General features: G+C 40.0%; 2 protein-coding genes across 2 annotated transcripts in view; one reads left to right on the plus strand and one right to left on the minus strand.

The window, feature by feature from the left end:
- Positions 1 to 330: 330 nt before the first annotated feature.
- Positions 331 to 1,862, plus strand: LOC124282514. The gene is made up of 2 exons (XM_046718526.1): positions 331 to 677; positions 1,023 to 1,862. Exon 2 carries the CDS (start codon positions 1,032 to 1,034, stop codon positions 1,860 to 1,862), a length of 831 nt encoding a protein of 276 aa, XP_046574482.1. The 5' UTR covers positions 331 to 677; positions 1,023 to 1,031.
- Positions 1,863 to 9,411: 7,549 nt separating this feature from the next.
- Positions 9,412 to 24,155, minus strand: part of LOC124282515 (myotubularin-related protein 10-B-like) — a 40,785-nt gene continuing 26,041 nt past the window's right edge. The window contains exons 8-16 of the mRNA XM_046718527.1: positions 22,032 to 22,119; positions 20,513 to 20,560; positions 20,436 to 20,481; positions 19,396 to 19,483; positions 17,943 to 18,031; positions 17,209 to 17,339; positions 16,432 to 16,581; positions 15,779 to 15,951; positions 9,412 to 15,041 (exon numbers count right to left, since the gene is read on the minus strand). Coding sequence (XP_046574483.1) covers positions 14,226 to 15,041; positions 15,779 to 15,951; positions 16,432 to 16,581; positions 17,209 to 17,339; positions 17,943 to 18,031; positions 19,396 to 19,483; positions 20,436 to 20,481; positions 20,513 to 20,560; positions 22,032 to 22,119 — 1,629 coding nt within the window. The 3' untranslated portion in view covers positions 9,412 to 14,225. The remainder of the gene's footprint in view (positions 15,042 to 15,778; positions 15,952 to 16,431; positions 16,582 to 17,208; positions 17,340 to 17,942; positions 18,032 to 19,395; positions 19,484 to 20,435; positions 20,482 to 20,512; positions 20,561 to 22,031; positions 22,120 to 24,155) is intronic.

Here is a 24,155-nt window from a genome sequence, read left to right on the forward strand (position 1 = left end):
AAGTTCAAGAGCGGCCATTACGAATCTTCGTTCCCGAAGCGTATCATTGCTATCACATCTCTGCACTTTTGAAAGTTTCTTCGACATATTTGAGTTTCTTCGCTTTCTTCTTACTGCAGTAAGGTAGTTAAGCTTATTTCCTGTACAGGTTGAGTTTTCTGTGGCTCAAATTGTCTCAGATGTACCTTAGTTAGTAATTTAAACATGAGAGATCATCCTTGACAACACATACATGACTCCACATTGTAACGACTAAATGACACAACAGTTTAAACTTTCACATGACATTTTATGTAATGTACGATAAGTACGATAAGGGACAGGCCAGCAGATCACGCTGGCTTGTGACCGTATCTGTGCACACGGGTATTTGAATTTACATGAGAGAAATATGAATGTAGGACCAAAACAGAATGGACTCCATAGAATGCAGTTTGATGGTCTCTGTCTTTATCAGTTGTAGTGGTAAAACATTAATAAATTCATACACAAATCTGACTAAAGTTGGGGCTCCTTTGTGCGTGCGATTTCGTTTGGTTGGGAGACTGTAAAGATCACTTCATACATGATCACACTTGCATGTATTCTATTTTACAGATTTCTCTTGTGAGACTTGAGTTTGGAGTTGAATACTCTAGTATAATCTTGAGTTGGAGTAAGAGAGATACACTGTGAAGGTAACTGACATGAACTGATTTACACACTTGTAGTAGACATTGTGATTTGTCCCTCTCATAACCTCACACATGCAGGAAATAACGTTCACATGAAGAAACACAAATGAAAAAAAAAATTAATTCAGTTTTAACTTGTTAATTGTACAGATGTTTCAAGACATGCCTCTCCGATTTTCTTGTAAATTGTACTTAGAGTTTTCAAAATATATCCCAAAACAGATAATAGGGAAATACACTAACATTCATTTGAAGTTCATAAACATATATAATAACATGTATGATGTTCTTCGCTATTCTTGTAACTTGTACTAAAATTTATAAAACTTATTCCCTAACACGCTTCAGAGCCACAAGATGTTGTGTCCCAACGAGAGTTGGGTGAGCCTGGATGACTTTCAGCCTCGCTGTACCTGTCTCTACCCCCACACAACTTGGACCGATGCAGCCATCCCCTCCAACACCACTAGGTCCATCAGCCCCACTAGCCCTACCCCTAGATCACCCATGTTTGGTAGTAACAGACCAGACAGCCCCATCAGCAAGTATCTAGAAAACCAGGACTCCTTCCTTTATCCAGAATGTCCCAGATTTAATTCATTTTTTGACACCAATGATGTAACATCAACGTTTTTATCAGTCAATCCAGATATCTGGTCTGTCAGCCCAAGTGACGAGTCTCTCCCAGCCAGTGCCAGCTCCAGCCTGACCAGCCTGAGCTCCACCAGCCTTACTGACCCCTTCCCCAGCTCCTCTACCCTTTTCCAGAATTCTGAGGAATTCTTCGATGACCTTCTTCCCTCCCCATCTTCCAGCACAAGCTGCTTCAACTATGGCCCCACACCTAGCAGATATCTGGAATCAGATATGTCAGGTTTGCCAGATGACATGAACCTCTCAGCTACAGTTCACAAAGACATCTGGTTATATAACACATATGACCTTTTTCAGGATGGACCACTACTGTCCTCAAGCTCCATGTCTCTTCCTATCAGCCCAGTGAGCAGCTTCACCAACCTGAGTGAGTGCAATGTGTCCTGCAGTCTGACCAGCCTGTCCCACCAAGGAGTGTCACTTCCAGTCCCCAGCTGGAGAACTGGACCCCTGAACAAGATGGTGGATAGGAAGAGAAAGAGAGATGAGGATGATGAGGTGGAGGTGAAGGTTTGTAAGAGGGCCAGGCTATAAGTATGGTAATCAGATTTACACTGTTAATGTATGTCTGAAGTATCTGTTTTACTAACATTAATTGATTACTTTTCTGTTTTCTATATTTGCTCTGAATGGATGTTTTTAATTTCCTTTATTCTAAATTGATACTGCAATATTTAGTCACACAACATCTTTTTGTCCTTCTAAGATCATTTAAATCCTCAAAATAGATGGATGCTTCCACTCAAATTAGGTTTGTGAATGTAAGTCACTACGACCTTAAAACCCATTTCTTATCACTGTCGTGAAATTGTGCTCTATTCAGTAATTACTTCTCTTCTTACTAGCTCTAATACCTGCCCCTACCAGCGGTAACATTTCTAGGCCCCCATTCCTGTTGCTTTCTATATGGTTAGTGGTCAGGTGTCACTAGATGGGGAGGTGGATAGGCTTGTAGTTTGTATACAGTGTACAAGGTGTTTAAGTCATGGTTAGTACAGGTGGTGTAGGTGTGGCTAGATGGGGAGGTGGAGGCCACTGTTTGGAGAGGCTTGTAGTTTGTATACAGGATGTAATGTTAAAGTCATGGTTAGTACAGGTGGTGTAGGTGTGGCTAGATGGGGAGGTGGAGGCCAATGTTTGGATAGGCTTGTAGTTTGTATACAGTGTACAAGATGTAATGTTAAAGTCATGGTTAGTACAGGTGGTGTAGGTGTGGCTAGATGGGGAGGTGGAGGCCACTGTTTGGATAGGCTTGTAGTTTGTATACAGTGTACAAGATGTAATGTTAAAGTCATGGTTAGTACAGGTGGTGTAGGTGTGGCTAGATGATGGGAGGTGGAGGCCACTGTTTGGATAGGCTTGTAGTTTGTATACAGTGTACAAGATGTAATGTTAAAAGTCATGGTTAGTACAGGTGGTGTAGGTGTGGCTAGATGGGGGAGGTGGAGGCCACAGTTTGGATAGGCTTGTAGTTTGTATACAGTGTACAAGATGTAATGTTAAAGTCATGGTTAGTACAGGTGGTGTAGGTGTGGCTAGATGGGAGGTGGAGGCCACAGTTTAGATAGGCTTGTAGTTTGTATACAGTGTACAAGATGTAATGTTAAAGTCATGGTTAGTACAGGTGGTGTAGGTGTGGCTAGATGGGGAGGTGGAGGCCAATGTTTGGATAGGCTTGTAGTTTGTATACAGTGTACAAGATGTAATGTTAAAGTCATGGTTAGTACAGGTGGTGTAGGTGTGGCTAGATGGGAGGTGGAGGCCACTGTTTGGATAGGCTTGTAGTTTGTATACAGTGTACAAGATGTAATGTTAAAGTCATGGTTAGTACAGGTGGTGTAGGTAGGTGTGGCTAGATGGGGAGGTGGAGGCCACTGTTTGGATAGGCTTGTAGTTTGTATACAGTGTACAAGATGTAATGTTAAAGTCATGGTTAGTACAGGTGGTGTAGGTGTGGCTAGATGGGGAGGTGGAGGCCACAGTTTAGATAGGCTTGTAGTTTGTATACAGTGTACAAGATGTAATGTTAAAGTCATGGTTAGTACAGGTGGTGTAGGTGTGGCTAGATGGGGAGGTGGAGGCCAATGTTTAGATAGGCTTGTAGTTTGTATACAGTGTACAAGATGTAATGTTAAAGTCATGGTTAGTACAGGTGGTGTAGGTGTGGCTAGATGGGGAGGTGGAGGCCACAGTTTAGATAGGCTTGTAGTTTGTATACAGTGTACAAGATGTAATGTTAAAGTCATGGTTAGTACAGGTGGTGTAGGTGTGGCTAGATGGGAGGTGGAGGCCACAGTTTAGATAGGCTTGTAGTTTGTATACAGTGTACAAGATGTAATGTTAAAGTCATGGTTAGTACAGGTGGTGTAGGTGTGGCTAGATGGGGAGGTGGAGGCCACAGTTTGGATAGGCTTGTAGTTTGTATACAGTGTACAAGATGTAATGTTAAAGTCATGGTTAGTACAGGTGGTGTAGGTGTGGCTAGATGGGGAGGTGGAGGCCACAGTTTAGATAGGCTTGTAGTTTGTATACAGTGTACAAGATGTAATGTTAAAGTCATGGTTAGTACAGGTGGTGTAGGTGTGGCTAGATGGGGAGGTGGAGGCCACTGTTTAGATAGGCTTGTAGTTTGTATACAGTGTACAAGATGTAATGTTAAAGTCATGGTTAGTACAGGTGGTGTAGGTGTGGCTAGATGGGGAGGTGGAGGCCACAGTTTAGATAGGCTTGTAGTTTGTATACAGTGTACAAGATGTAATGTTAAAGTCATGGTTAGTACAGGTGGTGTAGGTGTGGCTAGATGGGGAGGTGGAGGCCACAGTTTAGATAGGCTTGTAGATTGTATACTTGTAGTTTGTATAAACAGTGTACAAGATGTAATGTTAAAGTCATGGTTAGTACAGGTGGTGTAGGTGTGGCTAGATGGGGAGGTGGAGGCCACTGTTTGGATAGGCTTGTAGTTTGTATACAGTGTACAAGATGTAATGTTAAAGTCATGGTTAGTACAGGTGGTGTAGGTGTGGCTAGATGGGGAGGTGGAGGCCAATGTTTGGATAGGCTTGTAGTTTGTATACAGTGTACAAGATGTAATGTTAAAGTCATGGTTAGTACAGGTGGTGTAGGTGTGGCTAGATGGGGAGGTGGAGGCCACAGTTTAGATAGGCTTGTAGTTTGTATACAGTGTACAAGATGTAATGTTAAAGTCATGGTTAGTACAGGTGGTGTAGGTGTGGCTAGATGGGGAGGTGGAGGCCACAGTTTAGATAGGCTTGTAGTTTGTATACAGTGTACAAGATGTAATGTTAAAGTCATGGTTAGTACAGGTGGTGTAGGTGTGGCTAGATGGGGAGGTGGAGGCCACTGTTTGGATAGGCTTGTAGTTTGTATACAGTGTACAAGATGTAATGTTAAAGTCATGGTTAGTACAGGTGGTGTAGGTGTGGCTAGATGGGGAGGTGGAGGCCACAGTTTGGATAGGCTTGTAGTTTGTATACAGTGTACAAGATGTAATGTTAAAGTCATGGTTAGTACAGGTGGTGTAGGTGTGGCTAGATGGGGAGGTGGAGGCCACAGTTTAGATAGGCTTGTAGTTTGTATACAGTGTACAAGATGTAATGTTAAAGTCATGGTTAGTACAGGTGGTGTAGGTGTGGCTAGATGGGGAGGTGGAGGCCACTGTTTGGAGAGGCTTGTAGTTTGTATACAGTGTACAAGATGTAATGTTAAAGTCATGGTTAGTACAGGTGGTGTAGGTGTGGCTAGATGGGGAGGTGGAGGCCACTGTTTGGATAGGCTTGTAGTTTGTATACAGTGTACAAGATGTAATGTTAAAGTCATGGTTAGTACAGGTGGTGTAGGTGTGGCTAGAGGTGGAGGCCACAGTTTGGATAGGCTTGTAGTTTGTATACAGTGTACAAGATGTAATGTTAAAGTCATGGTTAGTACAGGTGGTGTAGGTGTGGCTAGAGGTGGAGGCCACAGTTTGGATAGGCTTGTAGTTTGTATACAGTGTACAAGATGTAATGTTAAAGTCATGGTTAGTACAGGTGGTGTAGGTGTGGCTAGATGGGGAGGTGGAGGCCACAGTTTAGATAGGCTTGTAGTTTGTATACAGTGTACAAGATGTAATGTTAAAGTCATGGTTAGTACAGGTGGTGTAGGTGTGGCTAGATGGGGAGGTGGAGGCCACTGTTTGGATAGGCTTGTAGTTTGTATACAGTGTACAAGATGTAATGTTAAAGTCATAGGTTAGTACAGGTGGTTAGTACAGGTGGTGTAGGTGTGGCTAGATGGGGAGGTGGAGGCCACAGTTTAGATAGGCTTGTAGTTTGTATACAGTGTACAAGATGTAATGTTAAAGTCATGGTTAGTACAGGTGGTGTAGGTGTGGCTAGATGGGGAGGTGGAGGCCACAGTTTAGATAGGCTTGTAGTTTGTATACAGTGTACAAGATGTAATGTTAAAGTCATGGTTAGTACAGGTGGTGTAGGTGTGGCTAGATGGGGAGGTGGAGGCCACTGTTTGGATAGGCTTGTAGTTTGTATACAGTGTACAAGATGTAATGTTAAAGTCATGGTTAGTACAGGTGGTGTAGGTGTGGCTAGATGGGGAGGTGGAGGCCACAGTTTGGATAGGCTTGTAGTTTGTATACAGTGTACAAGATGTAATGTTAAAGTCATGGTTAGGGTTGAGTCCGATTTCGCCTACAGAAAACATGTAGGTGAATAGGGAATAGAAAATGCACCCCTATTGAGAGAATGGACTTGACCTAGTGGAATTAAGGAAGGTCAGTTTCATAATGTATGTGTAAAAAGATAAGTATATTATTGTCTTTAAACGGAGTCAGCTTATAATCAGTGTTTACATAAACAATTGGCTTAAGGATTCTGGCTATGAAGATCAAAAGTAGCAGTGAAATACTTACAACTGTTTGTGATTATAAACAAATATTAATCATTTTGTTGCATATGAGTAAAAGGGATTGTGTACATAGTTTTAATTAGCTATTCAATATAAAATTAAAAGACCAAACTAAAACTAATTACTTTGTTTAAAGATGAGATAGGATGGTCTCATACTGATGTATAAAATGGGAAGTCAATAGGCCAGAAAGTCATTGAAAATGGCTAATCTTCAGCAAGCAGAGTTTGTCACGTCACAGAAGGGAGGAAGACAAATTTTACATGCAGGCCACAGGTAACGCCTGAATGTGGAGCGTCAGCTAGCTACACACTGGAAGTGTGTGATCCAGGGATGCAAAGGAAGATGCAGCACCATTGGAGGTCACATCTCATCCCTTACACCCCACTCTCATCCGCCAGTAGAGAATGAATATCAGGCCAGATTTATCAGCCGCCTCCGACAACGAGTACGAGAACAGATAGACCCAGTCCAGCAGATATACAATGATGAGATACAGCCTATGGAAGAAGGAGCTGCAGCAACTACATCATCTTTCAACAGTGTCAAGTGCGGACTTTACCGTCAGCGCTCCAAGGTTCTTCCTTCCATCCCAAAGACACTTGCTGAGGTTGAACTGGCGGACAAATGGACTGAGACAGCAGATGGCAGGCAGTTCCTGATGGTGGATGACGGCATAGATGACAGAGTTCTCCTGTTCACCACTATTGAGATGTTGGACATTATTGCTGAAGCAGAGACTTTGTATATGATGGAACTTTCTTTGCTTGTCCCAGTCTATGGCACCAGGTATATGTTATCCACAGTATGGAAGAAGGCAAGATGTACCCAATGGCGATTTCCTTTCTGCCAGACAAGACCAGAGTAACCTTCACAAACCTGAAGGACTTAGTTGCTACTACAGTGGAAGTGAACTTGTCACCTGGAAGGCTTCCATAATGGTCTGAAAAAACTTGTGAGAAAGCACCATCCGAACATTTATGAATTCATAACAGCTATCAAGAAGATTGAATCCACCAACAAGATCATTCGCCTTCAGAATGACCATGGTGCAACAACTCGGCCACGCTCACGAGTTTACAGAGATCTTGACCGGCGTCTCAACCGACTGAGACAACAACTTGAAAATGGAAGAAGATCGCCTATTCAGTTCCTGGACGCAGCAGGTCACTTACTGAAGCTTCAATAAACTCAGAAATCCATGAACTCATGTACATTGTACTAGTTAACAGCGAGGGCCATTTTGAGTATTGTATTATATTGTACTATGATTTGCTGTGAATAAAAAATATGAAAGAAAAACTTTTTTTTTATTTTAATGCAAAAAGCTACTAATCAAATTAAAGGAAAACTAAGGGAGATTCCATTTATATCTAAAGGGGGTACACTTATTACTCATGCATAAAATAACAGTCACCAGACCATGAATTGTTGTTTTAAGACTGTAGGTGAAATGGGATGTAGGCGAAATGGGAACATGCCATGGTTAGTACAGGTGGTGTAGGTGTGGCTAGATGGGGAGGTGGAGGTCACTGCTAGGATAGGCTTGAAGTTTGTATTCAGTGTTAGATACTGAAAATTGGTCAATGAATTGCCAAACTGGTCTGTTTTTCTAATGATTATCAGAACATCAATGAGGTGGCATCAGTCTAATTGTTGAATGAAAAAAAATGTGCTTTAAAACATACATCTGTTTCAGAGAAGTCAATATTGATATCTTGATTATACTTTTTCCTTTCTTCTTTCATTCTTTAGAAACATAATCTGTTCAGAGAAATAAATACTAATATCTTAAGTTCATCTTCGTCTTTTGTTGTCATTCATAACCAAGGCAATATCAAGTCAGGTGACACCAGAGTTCACATATTGTACCCATGTGGAAACTGAACCTGGGTCCTGGTGTGACCAGGAAATACTTCACCCACCAGGCTACCCGTCTGCCCTACCCAAGGCATGTGTGGGCTGAGACAGTGGAAAATGTGATGGCATATAACAAACGTGTGTTCTGAATCCTGTTCTAATCCTTTCTTTGGTCCTGTATTAACAAGAACTGTTTGTTGTATAACACAGCACTGTGTAAACCACTTCCGATCAGGCAATCAGGTCATCAAGGTTACGAGCAAAGAGAGTCAGGTACAACACCATCAAAAAAACAAAATCACTGAGTCTGGCCACCTGATCCGGGGAGTTCCTCGTGCACAGGCACCTGGGGACCTAATCTAACAGGAACTGGGTGGTGACTTTCTGGACACCCATCAAGACAAGTGGAGAACAAGTTGTGCACCACATAGTGTTGATTCTGAAGAGACCATAAATCTATCAAAACTATTATTTGAGATGAAAATGTTTGAGTTTCTGAGATGACTATTTTCACTGGAAGCCTTTTGCTGTACATGCTAGGCATGAGATATTTATATTATTCATTAGTATAATTTCTAGGTGTGTTATACAAACAGTCCTTCTAGCCTAAATTACATTAACATCAAAATCATATACATTTTGGAACTACATGTGTACACAATTACAGATGTAAAATTAGTAAATTGAATTGAGCACACATGCATGTGTATGTTGCTTGATAAACTCTATGACTTACAGGTACAGTTGCTGAAAAACAAACTGTCACAATGATCACAACCTGATTCTGCATAATACTTGAAGCAGGTAACAGCAGGGGTGATATGTTGATTGGCCAGTCTGATGTGAGTTTGCCCACTCCAGTCTTCTGTTCAGCCCTTGCACATTGAACTTTCATGGTCTATATATATTTACACAGATCTGTCCTAAGTTTGTTTATAGCAGTATAGAATCATGTTCCATTTATCAGGACCAAGTTCAAAGAGCTTGGTTAGAACTGGTCTTCCACAAACCTTGCTTGTCGAAAGAGGCAACTCTCACGATTAAGTAGTCAGGCTCATTAACTTGGTTGATGCATGTCATCATAGATGCATAGATTATCTCCTTTGATGTCAATCACGGGATTGTCTGGTCTAGACTTGCTAAGCTACAGATTACCATCATACAGCTCTAAACTTGCTGAGTATGGCTTTGAGGTACAACTTTTGTTTCGATTGGGCACACAATATGATTCAGCCCTGGCAGGTGTGGTCCAGTGACACATTATTAATGTCGTAACATCCTAAACAAAATCAAAACAATTGTATTGATTTTGTCATTACATTTATTCTCATTTCAGTTCAGAGTGTATATAATATGCTTCAAATTATGGCGGAAAATCTTCAAGCAATATGTACATAATTATGTCAATCAACATGTACAAATGTTCACCTTCAAAAATGGCCATTGTCAATTTAAATATATATATATATATTCTTACGCTTTCAAAATTTTGTGGTTCTCATCTAATTGCATATGAGTATGTTACAGTAAGGATATGAAGCTCGGATTTCAAGAAATTAAAGTAACTTCAGGAATTTAGAATTTTGGTCAAGTGTTTCAGGATTACCAAAACTATACACTTAAGTTAAACCATGAAGCCATCAAGAATAGTTGATGGAAAGCTGGTTACAAGTAGTGTATTTAACACTACATGAGCACTGTATTCACAAAAAATAGCATTCAAAAGCATTTCCTCAATGTTGTATCAGTAATTTCATGATCAAATCCTAAATAATAATTTTGTAAATTTCATGAAAACCTTATTTTCACTCTTGCTGTAACATCCACACTAAACATAATATACATCATATACACAGATAGACAGGAATGTGTTACATAACCTACTTCGCTACAGGTTTGTGCCAGTATGCTTCCACATGTAGATCAATATAGAACATGTATCTACAGCTTTGAGCTTCAGTATCACAACCTGAAGGACACAATGGAAATACTCAGGCTATATATAAGTTAAACCCTGTTAATCCGGACATAAGCATTCCAAATAAAACCATCCAGATTAATGTACATGTCATTTTACATACATGTCCGAGACCCAAGCAGTATTTATTCAGGTGGGTTAGCCAGATTAACAGGGTCTGTACAACCAAGGTTCGGAATACATCCCCAGCACCCCATACATGACTATCATCCTGCCATGACAAAATTACCCACTTGCACCAAAAATGTTCATCTTCATTCTGTTCACAAGATCTGTTGTACGTATTTAAAGATGGCGCATGAAACACAAGGTTTCAATGTGGAATGTCTACATATATTTGTTGCGCCTAGCTGGTTGGGGGATATGATTAATATAATCATTACTATGATATCTATAACCATGGTAATTGTCAGTAAATACCAACATACATGCTTGAAACAATAGCTTACACAGTTAAACCTAGCTACTCTAGATGATGATTCCAAATGAAATCTTCAAAATGAAAGTCTTCAAGCTCAGCACCAACTGTCATATTTCTATTCAGCCATCAGATTTTCCAGATTCGTGGAATTTGTTTGAAAAGATAGACTGAAACGTTACTGTTACTGAAAAGTCCCAATATCATGCAATGAAGTGCTAGTGCAGCTGTGCAATATGCAATTTGCCTAAGCTTGCAGTATTATAAGATGAAGTTGGTATGCAATAAAACATTTCATGGCATCCAGCATACCACACTGCAGCATCCTAAACACCACTTTAGAGGGCACAACATCCAGCACATCAAATTCCCTACAGAATCATGAATTTAAAATATGATTGCAAGCTTGAACATAAACGTACTATGACTTAAAGTAGCATTAATGTTGTTCATGATTTGCTCTTACATCTTACTCTAGCAACAGTAACAAAACATCAACCAATGATAGTAACACTAAACAAACAACAGCTACTATAACTGTCAGCTGGTGACATTCAGGCAAGTATACTGCATGTATGACACACTACAACTGCATATGTCTATGCATAACTTAAGACAAGTATTCTGTTATGTCGCTTTTAGCAATATTCCACCAATATCACAACAGGGACACCAGAAATGGGCTTCACACATTGTACCCATGTGGGGAATCGAACCTGGGTCATCTGCATGATGAGTGAATGCTTGTGACCACTAGGCTACCCCAGCACAACGACATACCTCAGTGTTGGTAGTCAGTACTGATACTCATTGCTCAACCATGTCTGCAGTAGGGAGGAAAGCACAAAGTAATGGATGTCTTGGATGTGGAAACCAACCAGCACAGGTATGATGCTGACAATGAAACCCAGAAATATGCATATAAAACACTAACAAATATAACTCGCACATGCTAGGAATGATAACATCCTGTTGCCGTGACAAATACATGACAGAATATTAATAATATATTTAACTTTAGTTTGTGACTATAGTCTTGAACAGTTTGTGTATAAGAAATTTTAAAAAGTTAAACTGGCCACAAGTTTTTCTCTTCATTGGCAGAAATATATGGTATCTAATCTGTGTGATGTTTATGGGGTCATTTCTATCACCTTCCCTCTCCCAAGCGTGTTTAAAATCTGCATGATATTCAATGCAGTGAGGCCTAATGGGAATTCCCCTACAACCACAGCTGTAACATAAGACTGTACCTCACATGATGATCCCCGTCAGAAATCTGTAATCTGTAATGGTCAGATGACAACTCAGGTGTATTGTACTTTGTCTTCTTGACTTAAATATTTTGGATCATAATTTGAATGCATTAATTCTTAATAGTTTTATCACAAAGCACAAATGTACATACATATTCATGGAATAAACATACATTATAGATCATCTCCCCTTGCGAGTGCTGACACAGCAATATCCGCTTCCTATGATTCACAGAGATGCCAACCACTCCAATTTTGGTGGAGTTTCTCCGATTTTCAAATACAAAATCTGCTCACCCATTTCTCTTTAAAAAACTCCAATTTTTTATAAAACATTCTGAATGTATTTTTACGGTATACAAAAACCTATGATTGTGGGATTGGATCCCAGTCTGCTCTTCTGGTTCTGAGTTTGTCAGTGCTATATCCATGCTCACTGATTCCATCAACCTGATGACTTGTGAGACTGGCATCACCTCCGGCTTTGCTTGGTCCCTAGTGGACATGCTGTGATATAACTGGAATACTAATCAAAGAGCGTTAAACCCAACTCACTCACTTTAACCATTGTTAACATCAGGCTTTTTCTTCTCAGGCTTTAACACAAGATGTTAATATTACAGTCAAAATTCTAGTCATGTAATACGGATTTCATTAAAGTATTTACAGCTCACAACTAAAATATAGCAAGCTAGCAAAACTCTACCAGAACTTGGTAACTTCAAGTATTATGGACAAGAATACACTCTTGCAAAACGACTGCAATCTGATTGGTGGAAAAACCAAGGAATTTTGTAAAATCCAGAAACCTTGACTGATTATGACATATGAATATTATCATTAAGAATACTCTTGATAAACATTTTCTTCTCGGTGGTAGTATGTGCAAGCATGATATCTGACTGATAAACATATGTTTTATTCATCAATATGAATATATGAACCTGACAAACTCAGATACTCCTGTGCTCTGGTGTACTAGGTGGTTCATATGTCTCTAACTTGGATGTCAATGGCATACAAAATGACATGAAATTGTTTCGTTGTTAGTAGTGTATATACACACAGAGTGCAACTCAACCATGATCAAGATGTTCTGGGATTATATAGTTGCATGTCCTAAAAGATTTGTGAATCAAATATTCAGTAACACCTGTAAAATGAAGACGAATAGTGCATCAACTAAATGAAAGATAGTTCCCTACCACTAGCCACTGACCATGAGAACATATCTCATTCAGAACACTGGTACTAATGAACTGATAAATCTAAGCTCATTTTAGCCAATACCTGTTTGGAAGTGCCCTTCTAATGCATTATTAGATATACACTTCCCTCAATGTAAAATATAACTTTCAATCCTGAAAGGGTAATGAAGGTGTCACCATGGATATCGCCATATCTGTTATCCATTGTGTCATTTCTCACTTCTATAATGACCTTGATCTAAAGCTGAAGGAAATATATACTGAAATAGAAACTGAGAGTACCATGTCATGGGTATACCCAGGATTGTTAAACAAAATAACCCTTCTTGAACAAATGGTAGCTTTATATATTTGGATGGTCCAAAGAATTTGTGTTGGCAAGATTTATTGGTATTTCTGTGATAAAACATAATATAAGTTCAGCAGACACTTCAGATATTGAAGGCACCAAATCAGTAACATTATACAAAATCAAGGCCATGTTTTTCAAATCATCCTGTTTTGATTGTCGATTGTTACAGCGGCACATCTTGCTGAATGAGCCCAATTACAAAATAAAAATCATCACACCATCATTAGAATTAAACATAAGTCATTCAATGAAAAACTTGAATTACAATCTCAGAAAAAGATAATTTACAAGCCTGATTGTATTTGAATAAAGTTTTCCCATATTCCAATTTTTCACAAGATACACAAACTCATGGATGTCCTTTACAAATGCTTGTTAAAGGTACGAAAAAACTGATAAGCTGTATTTGAATGAAGTTACTAGTTTTACCAGATTTATACACTTTTACATTTACAAAATACACAAAGAGCTGAACATCCTTTGAAATACTTGTTAAGGAGTGAACATGATATCATTAATAAAGTGTAGAAATCATTCCAGGAGGTATGGGGTTTGTGAGTGATGAGCAAGGGAGATAATTCTATGGTTTGACAACTTCATTACTACAAAAAGAATTATCTCCCTTGAGCTTTTCTTCATTGCATGTACAGTGTCAAGGCATGAAACAAGCCTTGGTTATATCTGTGGAGACATAGGCACTTGCAAATGGCTGTGTGGCAGGGTGGCCTGTCCTGACACAGCTCTGGTCAACAGAGTGTGGTTTCTTGAAGATTATACACAACGGATGGGGTAGTCTAGTGGTTCAAACCCTGCTCATGACATCTGTTTCCAGTTTCATGAAACAATGAGCACACACAATTCTTGTTCAGACATCACATTGCTCACTTCGACTTGTTAGCTACACCTCAATCATCTGCGTTGGTGTAGTCATAGTCGATGGTGCTGTTCTGGACGTAGTCTGTGATCGGGTTCCAGAGGAGAGTATGATAGGCCTTGGTGGGTGGTCCATGTGAGAATGGGAAGGAGGACGTGAGAACACAGGACTTCAGGAGTGCTGGAGTCTTCTGCTTCTCCTCTACACTGAAGATGAGTTCACTCTTGGGTCGTTGCGACCTCTGGGAATCCCGCTGAAGGAACTTCAGCCGATGATGGAGACAGATGACTTCCTCCACCAACACACACTGTTGCAGGTATCTAGATGGGTTTCCACCACCAATAATCTGTGCAGGGATATTCCAACGAATGTAGCACTGTTTCCAGAGTTTGACAACCAAAGGTGTGAAAAGTGGATACAGGATACCTTTGACATCGGGGAAGAACCTTTCTTCCTCTAGATACAAATCTGTCAGTTTCATCTTGTACATCTCATCCCGAAGACTCTCACCAGTTTCTGTTAAAGTCTTTTTTGCATTGCAGACTACTTCGTTCAAATCAAACTTGTTTCTCATAATATACAGTGGATTGTTGAAGAGACTAAGATCGATGTCGCCAAGCTGAAACTGCCAGTCCCAAACACTGGGCAAGCGGACGAGAGCCATGCGACGGCCTTCCATCATGAACTTGCGCCGTTGGTGACAGTTGTTGAACAGAAACGTGTCAAACAGACCCTGATGAACGCTGTCCCAAATAGTGGTCAGGTAGGTCTCGGTGAAGGCGAAGGAGGATGGGTATTGCAGCAGCAGCTGCCACGTACAGTCCAGGAACAGCAGGAAGATAGGGGCCTGCAACATGGCAACAATGGTAATTAATACATATATATGAGGCCTGCTTGGAATATTCATGGATTTGTATCAAAACAAAGTGGTAACTGGTCAAAATGAAAATAAACCTATTCTGAAAGTTATTTCTGTTAATATTGTTGGGTGAAATAGGATTAGAGCTCACCTGAATTGGGTTTTTTGGCAACATTTTATCAAATAGCTAGTAAAGGGCACCGAAGAATAGGCCAATACATATGCCAGTAACAACCGATTTGACATAACGGCCATAAATCAATACAATAAAGACATAAATGTCTGTGAAGGAGTGAGTGAGTCTATTTAGTATTACGCCTCACTCAGCAATATTCCAGTTATATGGCGGTTGTCTGTAAATAATCAAGTCTGGACCAGACAATCAACAGCATCTACCCACCTGGAATACGATGACATGTCAACCAAGTCAGCGAGCCTGACCGCCCTAATACCGTTAGTTGCCTCTTACGACAAGCATGGGTTGTTGAAGATCAATTCTAACCCAGATCTTCACGGGTGATGAACAGAAGGAAGATGGGGCGCATACAAGACATAAATAGAATGAGAAAGGGCCAAGCCACTTAAACTTAAATATGGAAGACATTTCACAAAATATTATTCAACAGTAATACTAATGAAGTTCTACACATTTTATCACATCAATAACTGTCTGATCTATGGGACAAGGGAAATCTCTCATCCCTAAAATGGAATGAACTGCCCACCCTTTCAGTTTCATTTTCCTGGGTAAGTCCATGTCTCTTCTGGAAGGGGTGTCCCATGGCCACCCACTCCTTCTGTATGAGTGACTGGAAACCAACCATGGTTCGACAGTGGGGATCAAGGCACATTTGAACCAATGAGGCCACAATACATGAGAAGTCACAACCTGTCTCCTCTGAAATCGAAACAGAAAAATTTGGTTACATGTTTGATGTTTAGTTCCCTCACTGGGAACCCAGCTATATGATGATGGGATGTAAATAATCTATTCTGGACCAGACAATCCAGTGAATGTTAATCAGAACACCAAGGATCAATGGAACAATAAGGATCAAAGCAATTGAGCTTCAAACTGCAATCATCAATAATACTGTTACATCATGGAGTCCTGAACATCATCAAGTGTGCACCAGATCTGCCACCAGTTGAAAGCACGAAATAAAGATACGTCATGATGACACCCAATCAGCTTGTTCCCACACCTAAGCCACATGATACCAATTTCATCAGTCTTATGGCAAATATGGGGTATATCTCCGAACCGGATCAAGTACATCCTGGCATGGCAAAGGGACATAACTGAAACAACTAGGCTTCTCAGGCCTTCAGAATTCTAATCCTGGATCACGTTGATCCACAGTCCTGCTTGAGGTACCTGCAATGATGATGGTCCGCTTGTCCTTTTCTATGCTGACAACAATGCTGAAGGTGATCTGTAGACACTTGCAGACTGCCTGGAGCCACTGTGTGCTGTCTAGGTTGGAGTACCAGGCCAGGTCTGTACTGATGTACTCCTTCACAGAATCTACAACACCACACCATCCATGTTACCAGGAACACATACCGTAAGTCACATTCACACCATCACAAGGAAGGCTTGATGTGCCTTTTCCATTCCCATTAGATAAAAACTTTTAGTGCTTCTCCATGAACCATTCTTATTCCTTGGATCCCATGGTGTGTGTTTGTGCCCATGGCATTGTTTCCAAATGTCATAGATTTTGAGAATCTTGGCAAAACACAAACTATTATTAACAAAACTCTATTACAGGTTATTACAAAAGACATACTTCTGAATTTGGGAGGATAAGGATTGAAAGTTTTAAATAAGACAAACTACTGGAAACTGGAAGTGTGTCTTTATACCATAATGCCAGCCACAGACCCCTACTTCATCAGTGTGATTCTGTTTCTCTTAATTACAGAAATTAGAATGTTGGCTTGTAAACAACATAGCTACTTGTATCCTGGCTAACAGTCTTGCTGGAAAACTTAGAAGTTTGACTTTTAATGCTAATACTTGTTCAAAATGAATGAATGAATGAATGAATGAATGAATGAATGAATGAATGAATGAATGAATGAATGAATGAATGAATGAATGAATGAATGAATGAAACAAACACATTGCACATGATGAAGATCTACTTACCAGTCATGCAGCATTCTTTCAACTTCTCATAGCTCAGCTGGAGTTCTCGAAGGGAAGGGCACAATCTGGACAAATCAACTCTCTTGGGGTCATCTGTCTCATCGCAGGCCTGCTTTATTGCACTTAATATTCTGAAAGAGACACAAGTGAATTGTCAGGTCCCTGTTCTGTCCATTTTAGAAACACACCTGCTCTGTTTCTTGGTCATAGTGTTAGCATGTACTATGTGTCATGTGGCAGTAACTTACAACAGTCTTACAGGGCTATGGTTGCCTTGTGGTACTTAGTTCTGATCTGACACAGAATCCTGATGGGTATGATTTTATATGTTCACATTAATAGCTGCCTGGGCATACAAAACCCACAAAGGGGTGCATACAAAAGTTAAAACTGTTGTCATAAATTGAGCAGGTGCTAGCAATAAAAATTCAATCACCCATGAAACCTCTTCTGTGATAGTTATTTTTTAATAGTTAGATAGTTTTATATTATTTCTGTAAAACATCTGTAATATTTATGATTTTTTACAAGCGTCTTCATATGCATTACTTACAGATTGGTCCAGAATTGCTTATTGAAGCATGGTGCTCAATACAACGGTATCCTATATCCTGTACAAACAAGTGCTGACCATGGACATATCTGCCACAAAACCAATTGTGCTAATAAAATTACAGCCAGCATAAACAGGTTAATCAGATGTGTAAGAATAAAGAATCTAACAGAAATCTTACTTTTCATGGCCTTCTTTGGATATTGATTCTGGCGCCACATAAGACATTCGAACTAGACTGCTATTGTTTGGGTGGGTATAGCACCAGGTCTGAAAAGGAAAATCCATCAAATTCTATTACGATGATCATCTACCTGTTATGGTCTATATACAGATTTGTACAGAATTCGTTTCATTGATGGCACATGACAAAATAAGATGGCCTTATCAGATGAGGTGAGGTGAAATGGGGTTTAACGTCATGCTTAAGATTATTTCGCTCATATGGCAGCGTGCATGCATGTATATGAGTAGCTGCTTGTACTAGCCTTGCTGGTTTTATAGTGCTAGCTCACTGAGATACCATGCTGCAGTTAAGCATGAATACCCCACTCAGACACAGTATACTGACTCCGAGCCGACCAGTTCTTGTTGTACCCATTTATGCCGAGCACCAGGCAGGGACCAACAAGTACCCTATTTTAACTGGGATAAACTCGCGACCTTCCGATCTCCGGGCGGACGCTCTAACCACTACACCATGGAGGTAGTCCTGGCCTTATCAGCATGATTATAACTCTGCTGTCCCAAATACAAGAAGTACTGGTTGCTGCTGAATAGCTAATGATGAACCATCGCGTCAGATCTAGAGATCTGATTACAATGAGACTGTTAGCTTTGAACAGAAATATTGGAACATGGTGGAGGGAAATTGCATGAAAAATGGAAACCACACACGTTTTATTCAATTAAATAAAAGTAAATTTATTCATTCAATAATCAAAAGACATTTCTGCTATCGTGAACATGTGTTTCTGATTTACTACCAAACAGTGATGCAACCAGGTGTTTGAGAAGAGATAAGTACTTATTACTCACCCGTTGATGATATCACTGTTTAATAATTTTACAATGTTATTACACATTGTGTATATTACATCACGTGGTGCCGTACATATGACGTAAAACTGGTTTACAGTTATGACGTCACAATGCTAATACCTCTGTCACAATAGTATTAGACCTTGCTTGACGCGGAAAGCTAAGAGTCATCACACTCGTTGAGTTCTTAGGAAAGAAGTACTTTGCTCAATATTATTTTGCTAATGTTGGGTGAGTAATAAATAAAATACTAAACTATGTCCTGTGTAATACCATATTTATGTAATGAGTGAATTGTTTGGTATCTAAGCGAAAGCTCGTTCGATACCAATACCATTCACTTGTTTCATAAATATGGTATTACACGGCACATCGTTTAGTATTCTCTATATCTTGCACCAATGGCCACACATGTTTCATAAAGATGGAAACACACATAGGGATTTTTTTTATCAGAACATGTGAACAATCAAACGATTAAATGAAGTTTCCCTCAGCAATCAATGTGGCCACAAGACCACATTTCAAGCCATTACACTTCATTAGTGGTAATCCTATGCTTCACAACAGACAATGAAGATACCATCACTTACCGGTAGCCTGTAATCATTGTAGATAACAGCTAACTTCACCAAGTCTGTGTTGAACAAATAAACTGGCACAACAAAGAACTCTGGCATGCTGAAACAGAAACACATCCATCAAAGTCAGTACTGGACCACACAAGTCAGCATGTGGTAGGAATACCAGATATGTACCATACTCTTCACACACACATATTATAAGCAACAACCTTGTTGGTGTATTCTGGAATAGCTGGAATAGCATGTTCAAAGGATATTGGTAACATGGGGTTGATCCAGCTGTGGTAAATACAATCTCAAAATAAAGGACTCTTTGTGACCCAATGTTAGCACAGCAAGATACGTCCAAGAGCCTAGTGCAATAAGTGGGTGAGTGAGTGAGTGAATGAGTGAGTGAGTGAGCGAGCCTAGTGCAATAAGTGGGTGAATGGGTGAGTGAGTGAGTGAGTCTAGTGCAATAAGTGGGTGGGTGAGTGAGTGAGTGAGTTGATTCACATCACCTTTAGCAATACTACAGCAATATCAGGGCGGGGGACACCATTATCAGCAATTTCAAAATATGAATCTTAGAGAAAATACACAGCAGCAGACTCTGATAATTGTTTCCTAGGGTTTTCCTGATGCTGTAAACATATTTTCAACTAATATTTGGCACAACAAGGTATATACAAAAAGTCTTAGATTTCCTTAAATATATGGTATTTAGTGCAGTGCTGCAGTCAGCAGGAACCCAGACATATCATGGCTGCCTGTAATGATCAAATCTGGATGACTTGGAGGTGAAGAACACCAATCTCATTCAAATATGATTTTAGTGCTCACTACATATAGATTAGAGTGAGTGAGTAAGTATGGTCTTAAGCGGCTTTTAGCACTAGAAATGGGCTTCACACTGTACCCAATAGATCAGAGAACATTCCATTACAAGTCACTTTGGAAAAGTTTTGATTCGTGGCAGCAAACAAAAAGTCTGATTTTAATGAGACTGGAATGAGCCTGACGGCACCAAGCAATGGGGGGCTACTCTGGAGACATGTGTATGAACTGACCTGGGGGCATTGCAGAACTCCGTGTTCATGTCCGCAACTCTCCAACGACCCATGGCATTGTGGCGTTTAATCTCATCCTCCCAGTCCTGTCTCTTGTAGAACAACCCGGGTCTCTAGTTTTTGTTCTGCAGGGGAGACAATCAGTTATGTTAATTCCACTCATTGTGGGAAGCCATTTAAGCATCAACACATTTACTATGGGCAGACGACAGACAGATGGTTGTTTCTTATGCTCCTGGATTATTTCAGATAAACCACTAAGTTCATCAGGTTGTTTAAACATTGTCAGGATTGTTAGAGAAGATTGAAAGAGGCGAGATGAGCCTATCATGCAGGTGATGTTTCCCATTCCCCAGTACTGTTTTCACTTAACCAGGGATTTAGGGACGCAAATTCCTGTGTCCTATACGCATAAAAATTTACAACGGGCGCAACAAAATGTGATTAGCGTGTCCACAGGGACGCAGAAAATGAACAAATACTTTTTGTAAAACTTTTCATCAAGTAACAATAAATTATCACTGAGTGTGCTACTAGCTGGGTTATGGTATCATTTACAATTTAATTCTGTAACAATGTGATGATCATGATACACAATTCAATAACAGTAACTGAATTACAACAATATTACAACATAGTATTAATGATAATGTTTAAGTGCCTGGGACCCCCATTTTGTAGTCCAGGACCCCTGGAAATTAAGAGTGTGAGTCCCAAGGACCCTCAAATACAGGACTCAAGGTAAATCCCTGCATAACAAAGAGATATTGTTGGAAATACTGAACGTGTAATCTTTAATCACTCTCTGAGGAAATGCTGGATTAACACCATTTCGAATAGTATTGTATTTACAGATGGCTTGATGAGGGAGATAAACTATGATCTGCATCTTTTCATCATGAAAGATTCTGCTTCTTGTTACTCCAGCAATGCTTGTGAAAATGTACATCACATCCTATTAGAATGTGAACTGTACAACACTCAATGAAAGATATTAATGTTAAATTTGGAAAGTATTGTAAAATGTGATTCTCCAATCACATTGTCGTTAATGTTACTTAGAAGTCCAGATATGACTATTCAACAGAATGAATATGTTTTCAAATGTGTACAAACTTTGTTTTATCAATCAAAATGTTTTAGAGTGATAACATAAGTTGTGTCCCCTCCTCTCTATTCCTTCCTAAGATGTAGAATATTGAAAATGCATGTATGTAAATATCAAGGAGCAGGTAATTTAAGTCGGATAACATTTGTGAATAAAATATGTTTGAATCAAAATGAGGAAGTAAATGTTGGTTCTTGACATTAATCAAACCGGCACGCATGGGAATAGTGCTGATAGGACCTACAATCACAATCAGTGAGAAGCTGGGATTCAAACCCAAATCACAGGATCCTGGCACACATAGACCATGCCATTATGCAAGTCTGAACATGGAATTGTAACACATCTGATGACTGGGCTACTCATACTGTCCTACACTTAGCAACTGAAGCTGTTAGAAGATATTTCAGTCAGCAGCGTATAAAGCCACATTAGCAGTTTGCAGCTGTTCCTTGACACTAAAGAAGAATATACTGATCCCGACTTACCTGTAAACTTGCTGCTGTGGCCGTAGTCATACGCAAACAGAAGGTCAGATCGGGTTGGGTAGGAATGGTGGACGATGGCATTTATAGCCTGGAACACAAACATGAATATCATCAAAGTCGAAGCCTCTTAGAAGACTGCAATCATGTGTTTTTTCTTGATGTGGATAGCAGTTATTATAGCTAAAATACATGGAATTATCATGAAACGGCCCTCCCATTATCAGAAATTTGCGGGCCGCTGCAAATGATATTGGACCGCTCAACCTTAACGACAGGCCACTATCAGTTCTGTTGTCAAGTGACGTCATAGTGGGTGCGTGGGCTTACGGTTCATTCGACATTAATTGGCTTTCGACTGGCAGATATTCTGGGTCTAACAAGTCAAAGCAACCCGAATTCCCGCATTAAATAGCGGTAACATTGGCTTTCTTGTTGGTGCTAACCTTAACAATTGCACTATTAAGGCTGTTGATGGACCAAAAAACCGAACACTGACATAGTTTGACATGTTGCAGGCTATGGTCTTGTCAAAGGCCAAGGTCGAATATCGTCACTTTCTGTTGTGACGTCACTTGAATTGTTCGATGACGTAATTGCATTCGGGCAGTCAACCCGTCAGAAGTTGGTTTTGAGTAAACTTACAGTCAAATTCCTTCATTGTTTCCTTTTTCTTTTCAACACAAATTCCATGTATTTTAGCAATAATAACGGTAATGCTATTTTTGAGGGCATTATCATTTGCAGAAGCCCTCGGTCTTTTTCAACTGCCCTCCTTCGTCGGGCAGTTAATGGAAGACCTCAGGCTTCTGCAAATGATAATGCCCTCAAAAATAGCATTACCCTTATAATTCCACCTTGATGATAATAGTCTTTATAGCTAAAACACATGGAATTATCATGAAACGGCCCTCCTACTATCAGAAATTTGCGGGCCGCTGCAAATGATATTGGACCGCTCAACCTTAACGACGGGCCACTATCAGTTCTGTTGTCAAGTGTTGTAATAGTGGGTGCGTCGGTTCATTCGACATTGGCTTTGGACTGGCAGATATTCTGGGTCAAACAAGTCAAAGCAACCCGAATTCCCGCTATAAATAGCTGTAATATTGGCTTTCTTGCTGGTGCTAACCTTAACAATTGCACTATTAGCGTTGTTGTTGGACCAAAACCGACACTGACATAGTTTGACACGTAGCAGGCTATGGTCTTGTCAAAGGCCAAGGTCGAATATCGTCACTTTCTGTTGTGACGTCACTTGAATTGTTCGATGACGTAATTGCATTCGGGCAGTCAACCCCGTCAGAAGTTGGTTTTGAGTAAACTTACAGTCAAATTCCTTCATTGTTTCCTTTTTCTTTTCAACACAAATTCCATGTATTTTAGCAATAATAACGGTAATGCTATTTTTGAGCCCTCGGTCTTTTTCAACTGCACTCCTTCGTCGGGCAGTTAATGGAAGACCGCGGACTTCTGCAAATGATAATGCCCTCAAAAATAGCATTACCCTTATAGTATCTAATCAAGTCTGGACCAGACAATCCAGTATTTGACATGACAGGCGTTGGCCGACAACATCAGTGTACACTGTCAAAGATTGGCCAAGTCACCGAGTCTGACAACCTGATCCATTCAGTCAACTCTTATGACAGGCACTGGTTGCTGGGAGCCTACTTTAACTTGGGATCCCCACTGGCTACATACATGTATAACAGAATAATGACTGATTGACTCAACATCATCATCATGATGAATGAAAAGGATCCACCATAGTGCTCTGCTAGACACACTAACCAAAGGTCTCAACTACAATGGTGCTCTAAAGGGCACATTAAAGGATTCCATTAAAGGGATTCCCTGAAGGATTCAGTGATGGTTTCAATACGGCCTAATTTAAGGGTAACAACTTCTTCTATTTTGTGAGAGTGAGATTTTGGCACCAGAATCTGTAAAAGAAGTTGTTATCCATAAATTTGTAAGTATTGTACTTCCCAACTTCTAAATACCTGTGAAGATCCGGGTTAGAATTGGTCTTCAGCAACCCATGCTTGTCGTAATAGGCGACTAACAGGATCGGGTGATCAGGCTCACTGACTTGCTTGACACATGTCATTGCATAGATCAATG

Source organism: Haliotis rubra, unplaced genomic scaffold (genome assembly GCF_003918875.1).
Source record: "Haliotis rubra isolate DU_JTF1 unplaced genomic scaffold, ASM391887v1 Scf3, whole genome shotgun sequence".
Classification (NCBI taxonomy): domain Eukaryota; kingdom Metazoa; phylum Mollusca; class Gastropoda; order Lepetellida; family Haliotidae; genus Haliotis; species Haliotis rubra.